At 44.4% G+C, this 13,042-nt stretch overlaps 1 protein-coding gene across 4 annotated transcripts in view; it reads right to left on the minus strand.

Moving 5' to 3' along the window:
- PELI1 (pellino E3 ubiquitin protein ligase 1) overlaps window positions 1–13,042 on the minus strand; it is a 75,094-nt gene that overhangs the window by 30,535 nt on the left and 31,517 nt on the right. The window contains exon 1 of one of the 4 annotated variants that reach the window (XM_083435399.1): window positions 2,160–2,346. The exons of the other annotated variants lie outside the window; for them this stretch is intronic. Within the exon in view, the coding sequence (XP_083291525.1) occupies window positions 2,160–2,217 (58 nt within the window). The 5' untranslated portion in view covers window positions 2,218–2,346. Of the gene's footprint in view, window positions 1–2,159; window positions 2,347–13,042 lie in introns of those variants that run through there. 4 annotated transcript variants of the gene reach the window in all.

Below are 13,042 nucleotides of genomic sequence, written 5' to 3' on the forward strand. Positions count from 1 at the left end.
TGGCATTTCCGTGCGCTGCTCTGGTTCACCAGAAGCGGCTTAGTCATGCTGGCCACATGACCCGGAAGCTGTATGCTGGCGCCCTCGGCCAATAAAGCGAGATGAGCGCCGCAACCCCAGAGTCATCCACAACTGGACCTAACGGTCAGGGGTCCCCTTGACCTTTACCTTTTGAATGAAATTCATTTGAAATTCATTTGAATGAAAAGTGCCATAGAAATATAATAAACCCAATCAATCAGATCACTTCCCTAACTGTACCACAGGAATAAGTCATATTTCAACAGAATATGATATGACTCCATAGTGCTAAAAGAATTTTAAAAAACCAACAACTTACATCCTGCCCAATTTTCAAAAGAAAGTCATGGCAGCTAACAAACCCAAACATTGTGCACTATTAACATATATTACAACCCCCACAGCCAAAAGCTAGATTTTTAAATCTGCCAGATTTTTATTCTGCCTTCTCTCTATACATGTGCAAATATGATTGTGGTTCTTGTGCTCCTGTCACATAATTACCTGAAATGGGTGCCTTACAAATGAGGTACAGTGGTGGCCCGCAAGACGAATGCCTCCCAAGACGGAAAACCCGCTAGACGAAAGGGTTTTCCATTTTTCAATGCGCTTCGCAGGACGAATTTCCCTATGGGCTTGCTTCGCAAGATGAAAATGTCTTGCGAGTCTTGAGATTTTTTTTCGCTCCCCGCCCCCTTTTTCTAAGGCGCCAATAGCCTTTTAGCAGCTAATCTGCTAATCCCTTAAGCCTTTAATAGCCGCTAATAGCGCTAATCCGCTAATAGGGTTGCTAATAGGGTTGCTTCGCAAGACGAAAAAACCGCTAGACGAAGAGACTCGCAGAATGAATTAATTTCGTCTTGCGAGGCACCATTGTATAACATTTATGGCAGTGACACAAGAGTTTCTGAGATGATTGTTAGCAGGGTTGATGACTGAAAATGACTCAATTGTTATTGCAACCCCCTCTAAGTAAAATCACTCAAAGCTCCAGTTCCAAAGAGTGTAACCATCCTTGGTTACCATCTCAGACACACACACAATGCTATCCTGCCTCTGCTGTTAAAACAAAGCAAGCAATTTTATACTCCTCTGCCATTCTTCCTCAGTTTTTCCTATCCACTTATCTTGGCACCTCCCCTTCTCTCAAACTCCACCCCCACAAAATACTGCCTATTTCAAAGGTAGGCATTCACTATCCTAGATTTTTGAAATGCTATAAGGATTCAGTGGCAAAGTCATCAATTCTGTCGAGAAAGGGAAGTTGCCAGAAACTGGGATGGAATATGAGACTCTTAATCTCAGGTTTGTGAGTCTGAGCCCCACGTTGGGCAACAGATTCCTGCATTGCATTGCAAGGGGTTGGACTAGATGATCCTTGTGGTCCCTTCCAACTCTACAATTCTATGATTCTTTTTAGACAGACATTCATTCTGGGGTAAAAAAGAGACAGATGCTTCAAATGCTGAGTACAAGGCTTGATCTGGAATGTAAACGTCAAAGAGAGAAAAGAACCTGGTGTAATATCTGAATTACATCTCACGGGTTCTGTAACATGATGGTTCTCAATTTGCTTTGTTTCCCTGTGATCAATGTTTATTCATTTTTAAATTCCTTTGAAATAACCAGCCTAGACAAAGAACTGCTATATACTTCCCAATTCACCAGTAACAGCAGATTCTCTTACAAACATATTAAGAGCACCCTTTTCTAAAGTAATCAATATTTAAAACATGCTTTCCCCCCAAAAGCTACTGAATACTAACAAGCTTACAGTATGCAATCATTTCATTAGAAAATTGCTTCCCCCTGCTAGAAATCTCACTCATACATGAGAAATGAGATAGAAATCACGAAACCTAAATCCACTTAGAATCCATGGCACAATTTTATTGATTTTGATGGGATTTACTTTTCAGAACATGCCAGGATTGTGTAGCCAACCACATACAAAACATTTTATTCTGGTAAAGACAAGAGGGGGGGGGGGGAGACGCACACATTAAACAGGTATCTGTTGTCAGGTCACCTTTTAGCTAATCTTACAATATATGTTTAAGCTATCCTTTCAAGAAAAAATATCTTCCGGAGACAGAAACAAGATATTACAACAAAGAGACTTGGACTGAAACACTTACCAGCGAGCCTCGCTGTTCTTTGTGCTGTTTGCCCAGCCTCCTCCACACAGAGAGACATTCACAATATGCCAGCAGAAACAAGAGAGAGAAAGAAAGCCAACCTCTTCAAATTAAGAAGGGGAAAGGAAGAGAAGTGTGAATTCCACACAATCCACAGGTGCTCCGGGTGGCTGGCTCTTCCCAAGCTAGAGTGCGCCTGCCTTGCTCTCCCTGTGCTTTTACTTTGGCCACTGGAGTTATACACGCCACTTGCAAAGGAGGCTGGGCCCAAGCTACGCAAAAGAGGTAAGCACTTGGCAGAAGCCCAATCCTATTGGCTGGAGTCAGAGCTAGCATCTAGCTTACCTTCCCAAAATGAATCTAGAAACTCCAAAAGGAAGAAAAGGAAGTGGAGGGAGGGTGTGGAATACACTCTTCTCCACCCCGAAAAGTCATACTGAATTCCCAACAGCTTGTCAGGTTTGGAGGGAGGGAGACAGAGAGACTGTTCTATTTCCTTGTCAGCCTGTGTTACATAACTGTACCAATATATGGTACACTATGGGGCTTTTTTAAAATTAGAATTTACTAGACCAACTAGCTTTCTTCACCTCCCACATCATCGGTGACTTTCTCATGCAGGCGGTATTAGAACAGCAGCAGTTAGAAACGCCTCGAGCACAGGCAGTTTTGAAACAGAGCTACAACACGACTTCCAGCAAACAGGCACACGCTGTGGCCACCCACTTTTAGAGAGAAACACCTGACTTGAGGGTGCCACCCCTAAAGGCAATGTTTCTGAATACCCGTTGCAAGTGCTGTGCAGGTTTTCCCATGGGCATCTGGGTGGCCAATGTGAGAACAAGACACTGAACTAGATGGGCCATTGGCGGATCCAGCTGCCTCTCCTTATGCTTTATGTTCTTAGGGCAGGGATGGTCAGTACTGTATATGCAGACATACCACTCTCCAGATGGGGGGGAGGAAGTGTGCCTTTTTCCAGGGCCCTTCTGTGTTTCTCAGTTGTGCCCCATGGTATCAAACCAGGAACACATTGAGCCAATCACTTTCAGAAGCCGTCTCCAAGGATACTTGAAGTTGAAACTGCTTTCAGAGATTGGTAGTATGACATTTGGGCTATATCTTGCCCTATATCCAGATGTCCAGTTCTCAAAAATATGCAAGGCCTACATTTTAAGTCTTAAGAATTTAAGACAAAATCATCACTTGGAACCAGGTTAGGAATCAGTGCTGACCTTGAAGCAAGTGCTCTATTTTGACCTAAGCAGCTTCTGTTTCACACAAGATTCACAAGACACTAGAGAAAAAGCACTGGTGAGTTAGGCACACTGTAACCAAGGTAACAGCAAAATGTGGACTTGCTATAATCTGATTTGTCAAGGTCTGTCCCTCCCAACAAAAAGTGGAGAAAAAAGCTACTAGAATCACAGAATTGTAGAGCCGGAAGAGATCCCAAGGGTCATCGAGTCCAACCCTTGCAATGCAGGAATCTCAACATATGATAAACCAATACTGACCAGGAACCTTTCAGAGACTTCTGATGAAAACTCTGCTATCACCAGGTACGAAGAAGACAAAAAACTGATAAAAACTTCCATAGATCTGCTCTCAACTGCAGTCACCACCACAAACCCCTATATTTATAAAACAAATAGGAGTTTTACAACCATGACTCATGTTCACAAAAGGAAAGTTACCTGCAACTTCAAATAGGCATACAACCCTACTCTCCATAGGACCTCACCACACCATTCTTGGCTTGTTCCGTCTTATCAGCATTTAATTTTCATGTGTTTGATAGAACAAAGAAATGCAGCCAAATCTGACACCACCTTGAATGGTCTTGCACCAATGCACTAGACATGCTTGGAGCAGAGTAAACTTTCAAAGGTGTTCCTGTAAGTAAAATCACTCAAACACTCACATCAGTTATTTTTGCTTGAACTTCCAAATCAAATACATTCCAAAAGACTACAGGCAATGACTGATTAACGCGCATCTGAATAGCGTATGATTGTACATGCATGCAGCGCTGAACCCAAGTCACCCGAAAGAATCACTAAAAGGGCATCACTAAAAGGGGAGCCCTAACTGGGGTGGGGCTCCACTGATGTGTGCAGGGGCCAGGAACAGAACCCCCACACGAAACGGACATTGACTGTAGTAAGTTTCTAGTTCTCTTGCAAGCACCACATTTATTATATCCTGAGTGCTAGACATGGGTGTCCGTGAGTGACTGTCTCCATATGAGACTTGTTTTTGGGGGGAGGGGGCAGCCTGCAGAATTAAGTCTTAAAAGTTGAGGGCAGCAAGTTTTAGGTAAGCCTAAAATGTATTTTACTAGTCTTCATATATCCTTGCTGCTAATCCATAAAGCCCCATTCCTCTATTTGCTCTAATATTGCACCATTTGCAAGTAAGATAGCAAGCAGCCGCCAAAATGAATATGATTCTGCTGATGCCGACTACCACCTGTGCCTGATAAATAAAATTTGTCTGATTAGAATACAAATTTCCATGATTTATGAAGTTTATTGTAAACAGCAATTTGATGTGACAAAATTTGGGCTTTTGGCTCCAGTTTCTGGGTTCTGGCTCACTAGTATATAAAACGTTTTTGCAGCCACTCACTATTCCATATTGTACTTTCATGTTTAATATACTTGCAGCCCTCTGGACTACAACTTCCATCCTCCCACGTGACTGACCATGCTGGCAGGGCAGGGGCTGATGGGTGCTGGGAGCCCAACAGCATCTGGAGAGCCACAGAGGAAGGTTTCATGTGGCACTATCCTACTGCAGAGGTTAATGTCATGCAGTGAATGGCGTATTATGCAATGTGTGTGTTTTCTGTGATAGTCTTCTGAAACTTACATTCAAAAGCAATTTAGTTCTTTGTCAGGCTAAATCAGTGAGGTTTTTCAAAGGGACAATCTTGGTCCTGGCACCAGAAAATTGCCAGAGACCACCACACGTGACTGAGGCTTGCCAAATAAATGAATAAAGGAAAGTTTGGAACCAAACATTTCACCTAGAGTCCTAGAACTGCAAAATGGCTGGAATAAATCAAAACAACTTGATCAGCACCAATGGCTGCCTTGTAAAACAGTGAGGAGCCACAAGAGCACATCTGGTAGGTATGTTTTTGTACTGCAACACTATTCTAATATGCTAAGAAGTGTGGTGGCTGCTGGTTTGGTCCTCCTCAGTAGCGAGTAGGCCTGGGCAACATATCCATATATCACCCAGGACCAGCATTAGGGGCAGACTGTGACGGCTGCTTCAATCAGTGGTACATTGCTGGTGAAACCACCGCCTCCTGAGTCCCTCTGCTCCCAGGGCCCAGTGCGCTGAGGGAAAAACAAGCTGCAGCCAGCCCTGGAGGCAGAGGGACTCAGAAGCAGTGGAAGTTTCACCAGCAACATACTGCTGAGTGAAACTGCCATCACAGTCTGCCCTCATACTGCTGCAGAGGCAGAAACAAGCTGGATTGGCAAGGCGCAATACAGCTTGTTCCTCTCTCTGCTTCAGCAAGGACCTCCCCACCCCCAGTCCCTCCAGCTCACCAGTGGGACATGGGGCTGGCTCAGCCAGGGGGCAAGAAGGCTCAAAGAAGCCCTCCTACCCCCAGCTGAGCCTCACCAGTCCCACTTGCCTTGGGACGGGTGGGGGGAGGTGTGAATGGGCTGCTTCTTCCATCTCGGGGAGGGAAAGGCAGCCTGCTCGCTCCCCCACCCCGCTGGTGCCAAGGCAGCAGATGAGGCAAGCTTATGAAGAGAGTGTTCGCATACCTGCCTCATCTGCTGCTGCTTTGACTTGGGCTCCTTTCCGACATTGTGATATACCACCATATTGTGGTGTTTAGTTGGTGGTACATTACGATGTTGGAAAGCAGTTATTGCCCAGCCCTGAGAAGAGCAACATTGAGACTAAGGAGCCCAGAGTAGCTGAAGCAACCTAGTTAGATGGGTTGCAATGGAGGAATCTCAGCTAAAGCATTCATGACAGACGGCTACCCAACCTCTTCTTAAAAGGAAGGAAGGAGCCCACAACCTCCTGAGGATGTCCTTACTGTCAGAAAGCTTTTCCTGATGCACAAATAATAAAATTATTCATCATCATCATCATCTACAGCAGAAAGGTAAAGGTAAAGGTACCCCTGCCCGAACGGGCCAGTCATGTCCGATTCTAGGGTTGTGCGCCCATCTCACTTAAGAGGCCGGGGGCCAGCGCTGTCCGGAGACACTTCCGGGTCACGTGGCCAGCGTGACGAAGCTGCTCTGGCAAGCCAGCACCAGCGCAGCACACGGAAACGCCGTTTACCTTCCTGCTATAAAGCGGTACCTATTTATCTACTTGCACTTAGGGGTGCTTTCGAACTGCTAGGTGGGCAGGAGCTGGGACCGAAAGACGGGAGCTCACCCCGCCGCGGGGATTCGAACTGCCGACCATACGATTGGCAAGTCCTAGGCACTGAGGTTTTACCCACAGCGCCACCTGCGTCCCTTACAGCAGAAAGGTAGGCAGTCTTTAATATATGATGTCCTTACCCTGGAATTGTTAACTGAAATACAGCCTTCCAAAAGAAAAATGAAATCCATTTGAATATACAAATCTTTCAAAACAAACCAATACTATTTTAACTCTCCTCCAAAACTTTTCTATAGTGGTACCTTGGTTCTTGAACGGCTTTGGAACCCAAACACCACAAACCCGGAAGTAAGTGTTCTGGTTTGCAAACTTTTTCAGAAGCCAAACATGCTCCTGTTTGAGTGCCACACTTCTGTTTTAGTGCCACTTGCCAGCAGTTGTAAACTCTGGGCAAGGGAAGAACAGCCCCTCCCCCCCACTTGCGCCAACCGAGAATTCAAAGCTTCCCCTCGTCACCCTTTCTGCCACCCTCTGCCCTGCTTGCCACGTTCAGTCAGGGCGAGGGAGAGGCTGCCCAGCGGTGCCGTGTCCCAGGCCAGCCCCGGCACTGAGGGAAGGCCGGGCTGGGCAGCAAGCATGTGGGCAAGGGATGTCGCCGTCTCCCCCCAACGCTGCGTCCCTCCACAACCACCACTGTAGCAGCAACCACCTCCGGCAACTCCTGCTGCCTCTGCCCCCCTCCAGTTCCGGACGTCACCCGCGGCTGCCGCTCCAGGTCCCGGATCAATGGCAAAGGGCTCGGCCTCAGCAGTGACTGCTGCCACTTCCCCTCACGGGGCATGGGATGGCACAGGCAGGATGCAGGCGCTGCCGCCGCAGTACGAGTTCTTCACCGAGGAGAACGTGCCCAAGTGGCAGGGGCTGCTCATGCCAGCCCTGAAGAAGGGCGCTGGGTGGGTGGGGGATCCAGAAGGGCTGGCTTGAGGGGGGGGGGGAGAGAACTTTTGCTTCCCTTTCCTCCCCCCCTTTAAACTCTCCCCTCCCACGTCCAGTTAGCCACCTCCTTCCACACACGCACCCCGCATGCACTCCTCATCCCTCCAATGACAATGGGTAGATCACTGCCAGTTTTTGATATTGGGTAGATTGCAGTTTATTGCTTTCATTTTATGGATCAATGCTCTCGATAGATAGTAAAATTCATGTTTAATTGCTGTTTTAGGGGTTGTTTTTAAAAGTCTTGAATGGATTAATCCATTTTGCATTACTTTCTATGGGAAAGCGCACCTTGGTTTTGGAACGCTTTGGTTTTGAAACAGACTTCTGGAACGGATTAAGTTTGAGAACAAAGGTACCACTGTATTCCTCAAGCATTTTTTGTAACGAGAGGTGGAAATTTAGATATCCATTAAGAATGCCAAAGTATCCAGGAATCTGACAAGAGGATCTTTCATGCACTGGCTATCCTCTTTCTTATTCTCTTCCAAAACCCTCAGTGCAAATCTGTTTCATTTGCTAGGAAGTTATCTTACATGGTGTCCAGCAGCATTCACCTTCTCAGCAGAGCAGCTTAAAAACCTCCTTAAACCTCTCATCTATGACCTAGCTGACTACAAAAACAGGCTGCTATGTTGCCTTCTCTGCTAACATCCTCTGCAATGCTGACCCACTGCTCAACAAGCCTAACCAGCATTACTTGAAAACAAATTATATGATTTGCAATACATAGTCAGGTACCAGTTCAGCAAGCTTCACTGTGCAATAAAATGTAGTGCTATTCGTCTAATATGGAATGTCAACTTTGATCCCAGTTCTTATATTCCAATGGAGGCCACAGGCAACTAGGCATCTGCCTCCTGAGCTCCTATTAGTCCCTGATATGGCACTAGTTCAGCTCCCTAGGATTTTACCTGCTGGGAATTTGATCCAGTAGGACCACCATTTTAAAACATCAGGGTTGAACTAAGCATGTACTCCAGGTTATGAATGTAGATTAATTAACAATTTCATTTCATTACTAATAATTCTGTTTACAGTGGTACCTTGGTTTACGAACTTAACCCATTCCGGAAGGCCGTTCTTAAGCCAAAGTGTTCTTAACCCAAGGCGTGCTTTCCCATAGCAGTGGGGGACTCAATTTGCAAATGGAACACACTCAACAAGAAGTGAAACATGTTCTTATTCCAAGGCAAAGTTCATAAACCAAAACACCTACTTCCGGGTTTGCAGCGTTCTAAACCAAGGTACCACTGCATATCCCACCCTTTCTGCTAAGGGATTCCAGGGCTACAAATGTATCAATAATACAAATTTTTCTAGAAAGTATTCTAGAAACGGTTAAAAACACTCTAAGCTAGTGATCTCATGGTTTATATGCAAAGACAGGGCAAATCTACTTGTTTCTTTTATAGTTGTAACCAAACAAATATGAGATGTTAACACTATTTGGCTGTAAAAGGGTCAGTACAAAAGCAGCAAATTTATTCTTAAATGATAGTACACAAATTTTGCACCTCCAAGTGACCAAACCACAAGTTCATATTTTTAAGAGCACTTGAGTTGGGACTAAAAGCAAAGAGAATAAGGATGCTAAAGAGTGTCCTGAGACCTCCAGGTACAGGGTGGTATATAATGATTCTATAAAATCATTATATAAGATTATATAAGATTCTATGATTCTATAAAATCAATCAAATAATCATAATCATAAGTATGCCTAGTTCTGTCTAAACTTCCTACAATGGCCAGCACTAGACTATTTTCACATTTGACCTTATGAGAGATTATAACAACCTGCAATCACTTGCAGTGTAAAGGATCCAAATGCAGTGTGTGGACCATCAGCCCCCACAATTCTTACTCCACCAGGCTTTCACCACCTACTCCTTCTTCAGCAACTGCCCAGGAGGCAAGGCCTACACACCACCTGCTTCAAGACTGTGCAGAAGAACCCAACTCTCACTCATTCCTGATGCCTGGTGAAAGGTCTGGGCCTCGGCTTCCCATCTCTGCTACTTGCACAACATATGAAAAAAAACTAAACATACTCTCTAGAACTCTTATGCCAACACGTAATCTAGGGACTGGCTATAGAAATGACAAACTCTGGTTAGCTGAAAATGGAGACTCTTCCAATCTCCTCCTACCTGACCACATCACTGGAAAAGAGGGAAGGGGGGAATGTAGGAGCCAGAGGCTCGTTCACACACCGCTAAACTATGGTTTAGTGTTACATCCAAACACAGCCATTGGGCAAGATTATAGCAAGGCACAAGAAGGAGTCTTAAATATTTAAGTAGAACTGTTACAAGTGAGTTGATATTGTCTCATTTTCTACAATAGTAATTCAGTCTGACAGAAGCTTTACTAAGTGCTTCTCAGTTTTAATCGTACTTGTGATTTTCTCCTCTTTTGCAAATTTAGAATCTTTGGAACAGAGGGGTAAGAGAGGGCTAGATTACTGCCTCTGAAGACGGTTCAGAAACTTCAGCTAGTGCAGAATTCAGCAGCCAGGTTGCTCACCAGAGCCAGTTGGTTTGAGTATATTACACCAATCCTGGTCTGACTGCACTGGCTACCAATTAGTTTCCAGGCCCCATTCAAAGTGTTGGTTTTGACCTATACAGCCTTAAAGAGCTCAGGACTGCAATACCTCAAGGACCACCTCTTTCCATTTAAACCTACCGGGACCCTGAGATCATCTTCAGAGGCCCTTCTTTGTGTGCCTCCTCCTCGAGAGGTCCAGAGTGCGGCAACATGCAGTGGCTCCCCATCTGAGGAATGCTCTGCCAGGGAAATTCACCTTTAGGCGCCAGACAAAAACATTCCTTTTTAATCAGGCCTTTGGTTGATTTGATTGACATCCTATGCCCTTTTAAAATGTGTTGGGGGGTTATTGGGTTGCTGTTTTTATTTTGACTATTTTATGGTTTTATATTCTGATGTTATTCTGTTAACCACCCTGAGACCTGCAGGTATAGGGCGGTATATAAATTCAAGAAATAATAATAATAATAACAACCAGCATATATCAATGGCTATGAATATGCAGAGGGCATTCATGCTGAAACACATGCTAAGTAGCGAAGTCATAGATACCAATTCACTGTACTGTCAACATTTTACAAGGTCCACCAGCATGTTCTTGAGAGTTCTCCCAGCAATCATGAACATTAGAAATTTACTTTCAATGAAGTAGTTTAGATTCTCTTGATATTGAACTACAGAGGCAATATATTGAACTCCTTGGTACAAACCCAGTACAGTGGTGCCCCGCAAGACAAATGCCTCGCAAGACAGAAAACCCGCTAGACGAAAGGGTTTTCCGTTTTGGAGGTGCTTCGCAAAACGAATTTGCTATGGGCTTGCTTCGCAAGACGAAAATGTCTTGCGATTCCTGGGGGTTTTTTTCCCCTCCCCCCCTTTTTCCCAAGCCCCTAAGCCGCTTAACAGCTGATCTAAGCCGCTAATAGCCTTTTAGCAGCTAATCCGCTAATCCCTTAAGCCTTTAATAGCCGCTAATAGCCTTTTAGCAGCTAATCCGCTAATCCCTTAAACCTTTAATAGCCGCTAAACCGCTAATAGCGCTAATCCGCTAATGGGCTTGCTTCTCAAGACGAAAAAAACTGCAAGACGAAGAGACTCGCGGAACGGATTCTTTTCGTCTTGCGAGGCACCACTGTATCATTAAATTTCTGGGTTTCTTAAATATGTTACAATACTATACCCCTATTCTGATGTTCATGTCTTCAGATGTATGCAAAGATACGAGGGAGAGCAGAGGCAAGTGCTAGCCAGGCTCCCCACTCGGCCACTCAACTTCCCACAGATCTCTTGTACTTCATGAGTTAACATGCGACACAGGGATCCTCCTCTACTCCATGGAGGTTCTCCACACTATTTAGGACAATCTGTGACTAAAATGGTCTGAACAGGGTAAAAATGTCTGCACATTTTTGAGGTACATTTGCCTGCATTTCTTATTGGAGGCATAAGGTTAAGGTATTTGAACCTCTGTATAACTGAAGACTATTTCTGGAAGAGAGGCGAAATTGAGAGCAAGATATGACTTCCATGCCTCATTACAGTTACAAAATAGAGTGAGTTTGCTGCATGCAGGTACTGGTAGCCTAACAACAACCATAATAATGGATTTCTAGTCTGCATTCTGAAGTGACACAAACATCACGATATATCACCAGCTAAATATCACAATACGTATATCTACGACGGCGGGCAGTCTTGCCAGGCCTTCCTGTGGCAGCAGAGGTCCCTCTGTACCTCCCCGTGGCAGGCAAGGGTGCGCCACACTTCCCCACAGCAGCCAAGGGCCTTGAGGCTCCCTGTAGCGGTGGAGGGCCTTAAGGAGTAGTAGATTAAAAATATATATTAAATAAACCTGAAGCGTATGTAACCCGAAGTATCACTGTAGGCGTGCATTTGCTTGAGCTGCTTACAAAAAAAACACACATTTCCCATCATTCTCACATGATACTCAACCTCCCATTTCAGCATAAGGCAGCCAGCTAAATCTTCTCCCCTTCACCCCCCGAAGGGCCCCCCCCAAGCCCCCAATCTCTGTTTTTATCAAAGGGAGGGCAAGCAAGAAGATAGTCTCCTTTAAATGTTTTAAAAAACCTTCCTTTTTGATAAGAAGGAAAACTATTTAGGGGGAACCAACAACATAAACTCCACCATAAAATGAAAATAAAAGCATAGGTCCAATACACCTAATTGCAAACCATATTGTGCAATTAAGGATTTCCATGTTCTAGTAGCCAAAGAACCAGCAGCCAATAACCAGTACACAGCAGATTTCATTGAATTAGGCTGGGATATGCAGCATGTTTGCCCGAATGCTTTCTACATCTCAAGCCCAGATTTTGAAAAATAAAAATATTAGCTTTTATTAATACAAACCTCTTTTCTAGCTTTTATTGAAATTATACTGAAAGATTAACAAAGTACAGTACACACAGTGTTCTGAAATGGGCACAGAAACTTATTCCAATATGTGTTCCATGTTAGCACTACTGTCTATGCCAAGATTTGTTAAACACACATTTCAGGGGGGAAAGCCGTCATAGAATGCCACACATTTTAGCTACCAAGGGCTGAAATACTGAGAACCATTTATTGGAAATATTGCTTAAAACAAACAAGAGACAAAATACTTCCAAAACAGTTTATTCTCTAAAACCACATCCAGCGTTCTGTCAGTCAGAGCTCACACTTCCATGAAAGCCATGAAAATCCTGAAAGTTTTGGATTCTGGAAGTAGATTAATTAGAATATTACAAGGCAGTCCTGAGATGACACATGTAATTAACACAGTGGCATAAGACTGAGTTTATTCACACAGAATGAGATGGGAATGACGTGGCAAAATAGACCGTACCTCCCAATTTTGAATACCACAAAAAAACATGCAGGCAGAAAACTGGCATATCAAGAGGTAAGTCTGCTCTTCCCCTGGCCCTGCTATTTCTTATGTGCAAGGAAATTTTATTTTA

This window comes from Podarcis tiliguerta, assembly GCF_965153285.1.
Source record: "Podarcis tiliguerta genome assembly, chromosome: 3".
Taxonomy (NCBI): domain Eukaryota; kingdom Metazoa; phylum Chordata; class Lepidosauria; order Squamata; family Lacertidae; genus Podarcis; species Podarcis tiliguerta.